The 14,324-nt window shown below is 35.0% G+C and overlaps 1 protein-coding gene across 5 annotated transcripts in view; it reads left to right on the top strand.

The window, feature by feature from the left end:
- Positions 1 to 14,324, top strand: part of PKP4 (plakophilin 4) — a 230,072-nt gene that overhangs the window by 167,115 nt on the left and 48,633 nt on the right. For 3 of the 5 annotated variants that reach the window (XM_012727813.1, XM_004674632.2, XM_004674629.2), the window contains exons 5-7: positions 9,536 to 9,667; positions 9,772 to 9,962; positions 12,185 to 12,737. In XM_012727813.1, the coding sequence (XP_012583267.1) occupies positions 9,536 to 9,667; positions 9,772 to 9,962; positions 12,185 to 12,737 (876 nt within the window). The remainder of the gene's footprint in view (positions 1 to 9,535; positions 9,668 to 9,771; positions 9,963 to 12,184; positions 12,738 to 14,324) is intronic. The other 2 variants (XM_012727818.1, XM_012727815.1) reach the window with 1 other exon arrangement.

Raw genomic sequence — 14,324 nt, 5'->3', positions numbered from 1 at the left:
TATACTATACTATACTATACTATACTATACTATACTATACTATACTATACTATACTATACTATACTATACTATACTATACTATACTACTCTACTCTTCTACTCTACTCTACTCTACTCTACTATACTACTCTACTCTACTCTACTCTACTACTCTACTCTACTCTACTGTTATACTCTACTGTACTCTACTATACCATACCATACCATACCATACCATACCACACCACACCACACCACACCACACCACACCACACCACACCACACCATACCACACCACACACCACTAGAGTACAGTGTTTGTGAATATTTAAAATTTAATGTTATTTGACTTATTTTAGAAAAACAAGACTTTGTTTCAAATTTCCCTTTTCCATAGAATTTATTGACAAATCAAACAGTAAAATCATTTAAAAGTACAAGTATTTAAATATTCATTAAATCAGAACATTTCATGGATACATCAGCATACCACTGGTCATTTCATTTTTTAATTAATTCTTGTGGAAGGATCAGAATCAGCCTGATCTTGGAATTAATAAAACCATTGTGTTTCCTATCAGATTTCTTTTGTTTTTAAATCTGTCCCAGAATGAACAGATACTTTTTTCTGTCAACATAAATGCAACAACCACTACCAAACAAGCAACGATCAAATTTAATCACCTATGGAGCTATTAAAATCTTAGTGTCCAGACCTCTTCACAAACAATTAAATGCAAGTCTGGGATTCAAACTAGGCATCAGCAGTCTTTAGAGATGATTCTATTCTGCAAATTTAAGAACTACTGCTTTGCTAAAATAAAGATTATTAATTGGTTTACTGGTAATTAAAAGTTTATCTTGCCTGTTTATACAGATTGTATTTCTGTATAATCCTATTACTAGCTACGTAAATATTTCTAAAATGTGCCAAAATAATTCTGCTGGTAAATGTGGGGAAAATAAAAAAATTATCAGTTTGTATTCCCTAATTAAATAATTCAAAGATTGTCAATATATGCAAAATCCCCTTCTTGCTTATCCTACTGCATATTAGAATCACCTTGGAGTTTTTAAAAATCTTGCTATTCAGACCACAAGATAGATTGATTTAATTCGAACCTCTGGGCATGGGGCTAAGGCAGTAATAGTTTCTAAATTCTTCAGCAACCCCAACCCATGTTGTACAGGGTACACCAAAATTCATTCTGTTAGGAGAAAGGTCAATGAGGGATTTGAAAATAGGAGGTATGGGCTGCTACTAATTAAATCAACTGATCTTAGCAACACCAAAGGATATGATGTAATAGAATGTATAGCACCATCATTCACAGGAGTTTGACCTGACAATATCAAGATTATGGAATATGTAAGTGACACGAGAAAAACCATCAGGCAGAATGTAGAATATTCACCAAATTTATTGTCTTGGTTTCCTGGATGAGTTAATATTATAATAATGATGAAATGGGAACCCCTTTCTAAATTTAAGGGTCTAATTAACAATCATACTCAAAATCAGTCAATGAACTTTACTTAACCTGATTAGTTCAAATGAAGGAAGACATTTCCGAGACATCAGGAAAATTTGATTATGAACTCATATGGCATTATGGAATAATTGTGGTTTGTGAAGTCCTTATTTTATAGTGATACATATGGAAGCATTTAAAGTTGAAATCATCTAAGGAGAGGGATCTGTTTAAAATTCAGTAACAAAAAAAGGAAAAGATAAATGGACTGTAAAATGCATGCAACTATTAAATCTGAGGCATGCTTAATTATACTTTTCATACTAGTTTCATGTATGTTGGAAGAATTGAATTTTTAAAATTTCAAGCACAAATTCTTTAAACAAAAAATCCAGAACATTTGAGTTTAAATCCTATATCAAAATGGCATGTGCTAAAGCAATCATACAGTTAACAGTGTGCTGAAGATTAGCCCCAGCATAAATGAAACCAGCTATGGATGAAGGACATGAGCTTTCCAAGCAAGAGAATGTTATTCCATGCAGTTGGAATCTTGCTAAATGAACCCTTGTTAAGCAAAATTACCTCTAAACATGCCGAACATCAGCCTTTCACTAGGTTAGACCTGTATACTTCTCACTGTTTGTGCATAAGTAACAACCACCAAATAAGAAAGTCAGCTTTTTGCTTTAGCAAACATACGTCTGAATGTTTATAAACTGCTTATCTAGTTGGTATATGAACATATCCCCCGAAACCTTAAATATAGTGTTTGTACTTCATGTAAAAATCAAGTAGCCAATTTTAGCTTTTAACATTTTGTTTCCGGAAAACATGTCAAATAAATATTTAAATTTTCTCATGCTTTTAGTGATAATGTGAAGAAGTAGTCTATGACATAGCTAATGTAAAATGAAAGTTCTCAAGTCTTAATGCTCCTTTTTCCCAATACCACCTCCCCAACACACCGTATTACATTCCCTCAGGTTATAGCTATTACTTCAGGAAGCATCAGAAATACTGTCCTCCAAATTTCATTTGTTCATTTAGCTTTATCTTGATAATTTACACCAAAAAAAAAAAAATCTGTATTCCGGTAAAAGGAAAAAAAATTAAAAACAATAGACAAACCTAGTTTCAAAAGATGACCTTTTCATCCCTTTTGATAGTGAATACCATTCTTTACCAATTTATATATAGTTTTTTTTTTTATTAAAGAAATGTTCTTTTGTTGTTTTCTTTTAACAGAGAATCTATCCTATCATATATTCCATTTCTATGTTTGGTAACATTGAAAGGAATCAAATAGGTCTTTGAAAAACTGTTTTAGAGTGATTTTTGAACACTTTTTTCTATAGACAGACTTTTTACATAGTGAATTCCTTTTTCTTTTACATCTTTCTCCATAGGAGGTGAAAGCCCCACAGCCTTTTGTTAAACTCAACTGTTGAACACTTTACATGTGTGCTCCCTTTCTTTTCATCCTTGTTACTAAAATGCCTGTTGTTCTAGTTTCCTTTTATAGATACACAGAATAAACTTTGATCGAAGGTATGACACCTGTAACTAAGTTTGTACGCAGTCTAAAAATACTCAATAAACACCCATTTTGATATAACTATATGTGGGAATTCTTGTTCATTTTATTTTTTGTTCCTGAAAATTATTTTTGTCATTTTGTATGTCTGAGCAGAATTTAGTTATTTTAAAATATTTTTGAACAGATCTCTTTAGTGGCATGCAAAATTAAAATACTTTCCAGATTTGTTATTGTAGAAGTCAAGTAAAGCACTCTGTACCAATTTATACATATACAAATTTTGCTTAAAGTGTAATACTGAGTTCAGATAAATGAGTGTTTCAAAAAAGTTGATATTCAGAGCAAAGATAAAAGTGAACTTGAAGATACTTATTAATTTACCTCTCTATTTTCTAAGACTTCTCACAGTTTTCTAGCTATATGAAATCTTTTAAACCATGATTGTATTAATATTAAAAGACAATATATGTTTGCACAAGATCCAAAAACGATAGACACTCAAAATAAACAGATTAGGAAAAGTTTCAAGAAACATGGTCTTTACTTCCATTAAAAGCCAACCATTATAAAAAATATTTTATTTCTTGCATAGAACTGGGGTATAGGCCAGAAATGTTGGGGGTGAGAGGATTCACCAGAGACAGAGTGGGGGACAGAACGGGCAGATCTTCTGAAATACACTGATGAAGGGAGCAGCGGGCAAGACATGAGAAGTCTACTGTGTCATGTGGGTCACCTAACTGGCTGGGATGGGAACTGAGGCAGTAGTAGTGATAACACTGAGACTTAAATCCTAGGCTACCGGGAAGGCCTCTAAAAGACACCTTTTAAAGTATATAGCATATACAGTAGTTATATTTGAGTCAGAAAATGCCAAGTATCTGTAACTTTCTTGACATAACATTCAACACCCAGTCTCTGGACCAAAGAATGTTTGTATCCTTCTTGTTTCCATCACTGTTTACATATTCACTCAGTAACAGTATTCCCAGTAATCTCATTTTCTCCTATAATAATTACCTGCGATAGCTGAATTATGTCAGCTATCAAAGTAGTTACTGAGGGGAAGTCTTTTCAGGGCCATCTCCTATATCTTCCAGAATTTGATCACGGGCTTTACTTAGCCATAGAAGGCACCAAAATATTGCAACTCTGTGGAAACAGACTCCTCCTGAGTCTTTGGTCCTGTGGAAATGGAAAGTCCCATGGTCAAATAGGAAATTACAAGATAAAATTCTTTCACATTTTTCACAAATTGTTGCCCCTCTAAGTAGGATTGCTGAACCTCCACCCCAAAGCTAGAGTTGCAAGAAACATGACAAGTTCAATTCCCTTAACTGTCAAACTGAGCTCTCATTTGCCTTAATATTGTGTGCTGTTACTGTCCCACAACTCCTGCCAAAACTCACACTGAACTATCTTTTATTTAAAGACAAACCCCTTAACACCATAGCAACTCAGAATAGGCACAAACAAGGAGAATCTAGCACATGCTGGACTGTGAAAGACTGGGTACAGGGGTTGTATACACTAACGCTCTAGGTTCCTGTTTCCATGGTGATTTTACACACAGTACAGACTTCTGTCTTTTCATATAGCATAAACAGTGAGGCACAGAGTTTAAAAAAGCAGAGGCATTTGAATATTTCCGGTTCTATAGAGACTTTAGACTTTTTATTTGACATATTTCTATGAACATTTAGTATTTGTTTGTGTGATTTGTCACAGATAGGTAAAGTAATTCATATTTCATCTTTTATTATGAGCTTTAACAGTAAAAAAACACACCAGATTTCATAACTCTATGGCATTATTGGCCATTGTCCACTAATATTTTCCTACCTCTTCTAATTACTTTTTACTTTAATATTGGGGCAATCTGATGAAATCTAAGATGCCAGAAGCACCATATCTTTATCACCTCCCAGATGGAGGTTATTTCCATCTACCTTGAAGCTTGTGCAAATTCTGTGTTTCTAAATATGCATTTTCTTAGAAGATGCTAATTTGATGTTTGAAAATGCCCCATAGTATATTTCTGGTATCCCAGAAAACATGTTTGTGACTTTATTTTCTTAAGTAGCACATGTTCTTCAATACACAGATTAAAGAAGTAGTAGCATTCACATTCTGTTTGCCTATCTTTACTCATAAAAATGTCTCTCAATTTCATGTTCTGATTGTGCTAAATCACAACTTGCCAGCTATTTAATGATAGTTTACAGCATTGACCATGAAGTAATTAACTCCATTCTGGAAATTTCTGTGGCTTCTCTAGTGAATTTGACTAGTATCTTTTTCCATTCTACATCCAGCAGATGTTCTTAAAAGACATTCATTTCAAAGTAAGATTGCATAATTAATATTTGGGAACCTTCGCATTCTATAATAAAAATGTTTTATTCAGTAATTAGAAAAAATGTGAGCTATAGTGACTATCTCAACATACATCTATGTGTGTACATATAATTTGGCAATTTGAAAAATAATTTAACTTTTAATGATTCAAAAGAGATGTCAGTATTATCTCCTTGTAGATATCTGTTGGCATCAGATTTTATTACAGAAGTAGAAAAATTACCCATCTTTACTTTTTATGAAACTAAGTTTATTTTTGTCTTCTATTGCCCCTTCAATTTTGTTTTTAGGATTTGTTCTTCCCACCCTCTTAAGAGATGAAAACTTAGGCAGATATCATTGACTTTTCATTAATTGCAAGTTCTTTATAAATATTTTAGTTTACCAAGTAGTCTCAAATAATCAACCTGCTCTACCATGTAATTATCAGTGTCTTTAAAATTCTACTGAAGACCTGCCCTCCCTGGTGGTACAGCGGGTTAAAGCACAGCACTGAGAAACTAAAGCCACTTCTGCATGAGTTCGATCCCCAGCCCCGGAGGTGATCCACATGGCTCAGCAGACCTCTCCTGACCCACCCGCTTCTCCCCTCAGCAGTGTACTTCATCGATCTGACTGTTCTACACCCTTCTCTTGTCTCTGGTGAATCCTCTCACTGCCCCTGTACCCCGGCTTATACCCCAATTCTGTATGCATAAATAAGTAAATCTTTAAAAAAATAAAATTCTACTGAAGACCTTACTCTCATAGTATAGAATTATGTTATTTTATAGCTCATACTAATCTCTTTAACAACTTTCTTTTTTAAACATGACCTTTTATATTAAAGATAAAGCATAAAATTATGTCCTGTTCTCTAAAGCCCATTAGTTAATTGGGTTTGAGGGACATCAGAATTTAGTATTTTAGTGCTCTAATTATTAACTCTGTCCTTTTACCTATATTAAAGAATACATCATTACCTTACTTCTGGGGTTATTTTGTTTGTTTTTGTATTTTCTGAGACACTAATTCTGCTATTATTAGAGTCAGCAATATGGAAGTATATATCTCATGATTTGTGTTTAATTTGTTTAAAATAATTTATTTTAATTGCATCTCTTAAATATAGTTTAAGCACAATTGCTTGTTCCACTGGTGAAGAGACAATATCTCCGAGGTACATATTTTTAGAGTGTTTTTCTCTTTTCCTGTTTAGATAATAGCTCCTAATACTTTTTTTATATAAAAGATGGTGGCATGGCATATGCACCAGTGTAAGGGTTTTAGGTTTCCAGGAGATGTATTTCCTGATACTGTGTCAACCTAGTATTTCCAAGTGAAAGGTTGATGCATTGTTTCAGGCTTTATCTTGTACTAATGCTAAATGTAAGAACTAGCTAAACATTTTTTACTTTTTACAAAAACAGTACATTTTTACATTTGTAAGAAGTCTTGAAGTCACCTCTTCGCTTCAGTCTCTGTAGTTCTTGCCTTTCACATTTGATTTCCAGTGTTCGGTTGCTGCAGGAGAGAGGTGGAGTGCTTCATAGCTCTGATTTCAGACCATCTCTTGTATAACTGTTCCAGGCATCCCCCTTTCCTGTAACACTCTTCTAGCCTAGCAAGCTGTGTATTTTACTTAGCTCTTATTAAAATTCCTTCAAGAATTGCTCTCTAAGAATGTTTAAAACTTGGGAAGCTCTTAATAGAAGACCTAAAATGAAAGCAGGTCTCTCTCAGACATTATCAGCCTGACAAAGACTCAGATCATGTTTCAGCATATTCCTATGAAACCATATACAATCTGTGATCTTTTTGACATTCCAACAAACTTAAGAATTCAGAACTGTCATAGAATCCTTCCACCTAGATATATACAGTCAAGTGATAAATCAGGAGACAGGTCATTATAAACCTGTATTAAGTGTGTCAGCAAATCTTTCTACAGGCTAGAAATAAAACATTGTACTGAATTTGACATCCAGTCAAAGGCTTAGAATGTAGTGGAATCTCCCAGTTCTCCCATAAATTTTCTGTTCACTTTCCAAACAGGTTTGATCAGCAGTGCTTAAAATTTTGATTTGACACAGATATACTTTAGGGAATACAATAAAGTAAAGACACATAGCACAATGTCAGATGTGAATCAGCACTAAGAAAAAATAAGCTGTCATTCTTTCTGGAAATTTGTCGACACACTTTACTGAGCACCTAGTAAGTGTGCTGGGCACTTGTCCTAGGCACTGAAGATAACAAGTAAACAAATCAGATAAGAGTCTGCCCTAAGAGCTAAAAAGACACTTCTCTAAAGAGGAAATGCGGATGGCCAACAAACATGAAAAAATGTTCAACATCACTCATAATAAGGGAGATGCAAATTAAAAATACAATGAGATACCACCTCACCCAGTGAGAATGGCACATCTTCAAACAACTAGCAACAACAAATGTTGATGAGGATGTGGAGAAAAAGGAACTCTCCTGCACTGCTGGTGGGAATGCAAACTAGTACAACCACTATGGAAAACTATTTGGAGTTCCTCAAACTGCTTAACATGGAGCTTCCCTATGACCCAGCAATCCCACTCCTAGATATCTACCCACAAGTCACAAAAACACTGATTGAAAAAGATACCTGCACTCTCATGTTTATTGCTGCTTTATTTACAATTGGAAAAACATGGAAGCAGCCCAAATGCCCAAAAGTAGGTGACTGGATTAAAAAGATGTGGTACATATATTCAGCAGCCCAAAAAAAAGAAAGAAAGAAACACATGACACATGTCTTTTGCAGCAACTTGGATGGAGCTGGAAAAGATGCTTAGTGAGATAAGCCAGAAAGAAAAAGAAAAATACCGGATGGTTTTGCTCATAGCAGGAGTATAATGGACCAGGCGAGAAAATAATAAGAATAATGAACAGCCATATACCAGAGACATTTTGAAGAGTCTCTGCCCTCAGTGAGCTTATATTGTAGTGGGAAGAAACAGTGGTGTTGTTATTAAAAGAAAGAAAGAAATGCTGACCCCCCTGCTGTGAGTGTATATTGTTTAGATTTTGCTTCCTTTAGGAAAATTTTCTGAGCTCTTTGGCCCCAGGCAGTAACACATGGGCATATATAATATCTCTACATTCTCACAACTGTATTGGCAGGTCCTGGCAAATTGATGGGGTCATAATGAATAGTAAAGGAAGAAAATCAGAAAAGACTAATGAAGGCATTGGAATTCTTAGGATTGTGCGTTCGACTCAGAATGAGATACAGGCTTAATTTAAACCTCTGAAGTGAGACTGTAGCAGCATTCCTGAAAAAAAAAAAAAAAAAAAGGTAGCAATGGGATGGTTAAATTTGAAGAACTGTAGTGATGATAATCAGAACATGGGCAAATGTTTTTTGACAAGGATACTGGAGAAAAGAGGACATATTTGTATAAAGTTGAAAAAAGGACACATCTTAATAGAATTAGGAGAAAGCAGGTATGATCTAGATTAACTAAGTTGTAGCATGAAAAAGTTAGAATAGGGAAGAAGATATTTTTTTTAAGTTCAAAATAGCAAATTGATAAAATTAAAAATTAATGAAAATGACAGCTTTGGCTGGAAGAAACAATGTTGGTTTAAATGGTTACATTTATCTGTATTTATTTGGAAAAAATACCAAAATAATAAAACAAATGCATAAGAAATTAAAATTTCTACTTTGCAACTATATATAGAGGATAAAACTTTGATTTATATATGATATGAAATGTTATTTTAAAAAACTAGCCCTGCCTTAAAGATTTTATCACTAGCCTCAATAATAAAAATACTATAAGCTTTCATTTCCAAAGAGATAGGGAGAATCTTTTTTCTAAATACTTGCTTACCATTCTTGCCCACATTCTGTTAATCTTCCTGGAGGAAGGCACCTCTGAGTTTTTCAAGTGGGAAGGTCAGTTTTCAGAGTTTAATGTAATAGAACTATAAATTCATTTGAGGTTGGTAATCAGGATAAAGTCATGACTTTTAGCAAAATTACTAATTCATTGAATGTATAGAATATTTTCATGTTAGAGTCAAAATACAATTTAAAGTGAAATAGTCTTATATTAATACATAGATTATAAGATGTTACTAACAAAAATCTTGATCTGTTTTCGGGGGGCAGGTTTTTATGTATCATTGTGATTCGCTTTTTAGCTGATGAATCTTTTTTTACAGATGTGCCAAATACTGGCGTAAGCAAACCTAGAGTTCCTGACGCTGTCCATCCCAACAACTATCTCATTAGGACAGAGCCAGAACAAGGGAACCTCTATTCACCAGAACAGACATCCCTGCATGAAAGTGAGGGTCTGTTGTATTATCTCTTAAGTATTGGATTGGCTTTAATACTTTATTTTTGAAAGTGGGCGTTGAAGAATAAAATAAGCTTTGTGCTGATTTCATTCCTGCAGGATCATTGGGTAACTCAAGAAGTTCAACACAAATGAATTCTTATTCCGACAGTGGATACCAGGAAGCAGGCAGTTTCCACAACAGCCAGAATTTAAATAAGGCAGATAACAGACAGCAGCATTCATTCATAGGATCAAGTAATAACCACTTGGTACGGAATTCAAGAGCTGAAGGGCAAACATTGGTTCAGGTAAGCAAACACAAGCTCCTTGTAGAAATACCCTCCTAATTGAATATCTGTTATATAGGTAAATCTTATGAAAAGTAATAGCAAGGTATACAATTTTGAATTTGTAGAATAAAGTAGCAAAGTCTTTTTATTATATTCAAATCTGTAGTATAAGGAATCTTAAGGCATAAAACTTAAACTAGACTGGTTTCTATTAACTAGCTCCTATTAGTGAATTCTAATGAATTCCACACAATGGAATAATTCTTTTGGAAGCAAAAAGGTTAGCATGAGGGGAAGAACCCAGCCAAGAATATGAGAGAATTAAGTGGAATATTGTAGTCCCTGAGGGGTTACGATTCCTAAAAATACTAGACTTAAAACATTCTAGTCCTAAGGAAGGAGAGCTGTTCTCACACCTATATAAAATGACACTGGTTCATTCTAACTGGTTCTTGCCTTCCCTGGATTGTTTCCTGAAAGCATACCTTTTATTTGCTAAAATGCAGAGATTACCACTTATAGAAAGTTGTTATTATATAGAAGCATATCTATTCAGGTAAGTTAAGGATTTCTATCTTGATAGTCAAAAAGAATAATATTGAAATTGCATTTTCAAAAATGCAGCCCCTCACTTATTGCCATTTGATTCCCATCACTTCCATGGCATCTTCCAGAATTAATAGAAGCAGTAGGATTCCTAAGTGGTGGTAACCAGTGAAGATAATTTTCTATCCAAATGCCCTCTGAGCTTTCTCTGGAGCTGAAAAATGGCAAGATGGTCAAGAAAGTTAGACAAATACTATGCTTCTCACAAAGCAGTGTGAGAAACCCCGAAAATACATAGAGCAGTGGGCCAAGGTTTCTGATGCCAAGAGAGAAACATAATACAACTCAAGTACTCTCACCCAACAACTTAGAGGGAAAGTTTTTAAATAATAGCAAATGTTTATATTCAAACACCTACAGATAGAGTACATGGATTTTTAAGCTGAAACAGGAAGTCTTACAGCAAGCTACTTCAGGCTGCAACCCTGTCTTCAAATTATACATCTCCTTCTTTACCATTAGGGAAGCTTTGCTGGAGACATTTGAAAAGCTTTAATCTTCTTAGGTGAATTTCCATGTCTGTAGGTCTGAAGTGATTTTTGAATAGTAATTAACTACAAAAATTATCTTTTTTTCAACTTACAGTAAGTTGAATTTTTTCCTAGCAGTGAAGAATTAGGTTGCAAGGAGAACATGGGTGGCTATATGGGATTTTCTTTACCTATTGTTAGCACTATTGGGAAATCCCAAGTACAGATTTTAATTTTCCAACTATCTACTAGTACTTAAACTCCTTTCTTGTCTTGTTACAAGCTTACTGTCCACCTCTCTCCCCAAAGCCCCCTCCATGGTTATTGCCTTCCCAGAATTGTTGACCTTGAGCATACATGCAGTGTCAAGGCAGGTGTGTCAATTAGTCCAGTTGCCCAAGATATACCTAGAGACAAGGCATGCATTCTCTTGTGACATTTAAATTCCTTATCGTATCTGTGTTCCTTACTGCCACAATGAAAAGTGAAAGGGGGCAATCACTGAAGAATGCACAGCAGCCTGGCACTGGCTTGTAACCCAGAGCCCTAGCATGTTTCCCACAGGTCAGTTTCCCAGTCCTGCCACCATTTTTCTCATTGATATGCTGCATCAAGAAAGGGATCAGAGAAAACATTTACAGTTTAACAACTCCATAGGCAGAACAGCCATGGGAGAAATGCTCTTCAGACACATTCTGGCCTTTCCAGTGGATTAGGCTAAGGATTCATCAAAGAGCTTTAGTGCTGCTCCTATAGAAACAGAATTTGGGGCACCCTTATTTGCATTTCTTTAAGTCCACCACCTAAAGACAATAGCTAGTAGATGAAAGGATGTAGAAAGAAAGAGTTGAAATTAGTTTAAGAGACAAATTTGATTAGAACTGTGTAAACGTGCTTTTGAGAGTAAATTCAGAGGAGAATTTGTTTTTTTACTAATTGACTTCAGCATTTTGAAGTGGAAAATACTTCCCAAAAAAACATAGAATAAGAAAGCACAGGTAAAATTTAGGTCTAGTTATAATACTTAAAAAGGAAAACAAACTTAGATACCTAAAATAAAATGAATTCATAGTCTTATGGTAAGCTATGTGTATTTTTATTGTAATGAAAATGGATATAAAACCCTGGATAAACCCATTCTCTTTTTTCCCCCCTTTTCATCAGCCATCAGTAGCCAATCGGGCCATGAGAAGAGTTAGTTCAGTTCCCTCTAGAGCACAGTCTCCTTCTTATGTTATCAGCACAGGCGTGTCTCCTTCAAGGGGGTCACTGAGAACTTCTTTGGGTAGTGGATTTGGCTCTCCATCAGTGACGGACTCCCGACCACTAAACCCCAGTGCATATTCCTCCACCACCTTACCTGCTCAGCGGGCAGCCTCTCCTTACTCCACACAGAGACCCTCCTCCCCTACCGCTGTACGACGGATTGGGTCAGTCACCTCAAGACAAACCTCCAATCCCAACGGACCAACCCCTCAGTACCAAACCACCACCAGAGTGGGGTCTCCACTGACCCTGACGGATGCTCAGACTCGAATAGCTTCTCCATCCCAAGGCCAGGTGGGGTCGTCATCCCCCAAACGCTCAGGGATGACTGCTGTACCGCAGCATCTGGGACCTTCCCTGCAAAGGACTGTTCACGACATGGAACAATTCGGACAGCAGCAGTATGACATTTATGAGAGGATGGTGCCACCTCGGCCGGACAGCCTGACAGGTGAGTACAGGGTGACTGCCCTGCTTAAAGCCCAGTGAGGTGCTCTTCTGTGCACGCATAGCTGGAAAAAAACATGATGACATAGAAAAAAGGTTTTACCATAAAGTTTACACTGAAGACTTCTGGCTGACTTGTCTTTTAAGCTCTGTAATTCTTAGTGCATGAAATTACATATTTTTGTATCAGCAGAACTCTTGTGATGAATATATCTTTCCCCACACAATAGTAGTGCATAAAAGATTCTTTTCTGCATTTTAGAAGAATTAGTTGGAATTCTAAGCTGTTTGAGTTTTATGTTCTTATAATAAATTTTTTTACTGGCCAACCCTACCCAAACCCAAGCACATGAACTTTGTTAGAAGGTAGTATTAGATTATCTGCTTACATATTTGATTTTTTTTCCCCTTAAGAAATACTTTAATAGTGTACAGTAGAAGAAGGATTTCCTCACCTACTGTCTTAGTTTGACATCTGAATGGGAAATGCAAAAAGCTCTTACAAATTATCTTCAAATGCTACTCAGATTAAAACAGAAAGACATCAACTAGGGCCCTGATATTATGACCACTTTTTCTTTTCATTGATAGTTTCCCACATTATATACATATGCTTTGTTCTTTTTATTAAAATGAAATTCCCCTTTAATATTTTGAATTATATTTTAAAAGTAACTATACAATACAATATTGTATACAGTAGTAAACAGTACAATACAGGAAAATATGAAAAGTGAAAGGCTTCTCTTTACCTTCACCTTCTGACATCACCAGTTTGTATCTTCTAGAATATTTGTTTCATATGTAATCCATATGTCTCACACACAGTTGTACACACATTATATTTTCTTTTCTTTCATACCAATAAGGTTCTATTATATACGTTTCCTAGGCCAAGCTATTAAGCGTGTTCCTGTTTCCCTGCACCTTTGCTAGTTCTGCATTTACCTAAATGTCCCATCTGGTACATGATGGTAATGAAAAAATTATATTTCATTGTTTTAAATGGCTTTTGCTGATTATAACTGAAGTAAAGAGTTTATTAGTAATTTTATTTCTTTTCTGCAAACCACATGTTAAGGATCTTTGTCTTTTTATAATTTGTAAAAGCTTTTATACTTGAAATAAATTAGCTCCTTGTAATGTGTTTCTCAAGTATTTTTTCTATTGTGTAATTTGTCCTTTGACCGGGTCTTGGTATTTCTTATTTATATAAGTTTTCACTATTTTTGTGCAGTAAAATTATCTTTTCCGTATGGCTTCTGGGAAAGGTAAAGCATTTTTGAGATTTTTCTAATTGAATAATTTTTGCATGAAGAATTAATATTGAACTTGATTCAAGCTCAAAGAAATTCCTGGTGGAAAATCTACTTCTTTCTCATTCAGAGGAGTGTTCTTGGCATAGATATTTTCTGGCATGCCTCTGAAAAGAAAGCAGCAATCTGAGGTAGAATTCATTTATGAAATTCTCCCTCTCAGGAAAATGCTAAAAAGATAAATAGTTCTGAGGGTTTCTGTATTCCTGCTATGAATATACAGAGCAGCTATACAGAAATCTCTGTTTACAGTAGAATGAGTAGAAGCTCAGGGA

This window comes from Condylura cristata, unplaced genomic scaffold (genome assembly GCF_000260355.1).
Source record: "Condylura cristata isolate star-nosed mole 26May11 unplaced genomic scaffold, ConCri1.0 scaffold00002, whole genome shotgun sequence".
NCBI lineage: Eukaryota > Metazoa > Chordata > Mammalia > Eulipotyphla > Talpidae > Condylura > Condylura cristata.
The sequence above is the reverse complement of the archived record's forward strand: the minus strand, read 5'-3'. Positions and strand labels throughout refer to the sequence as shown.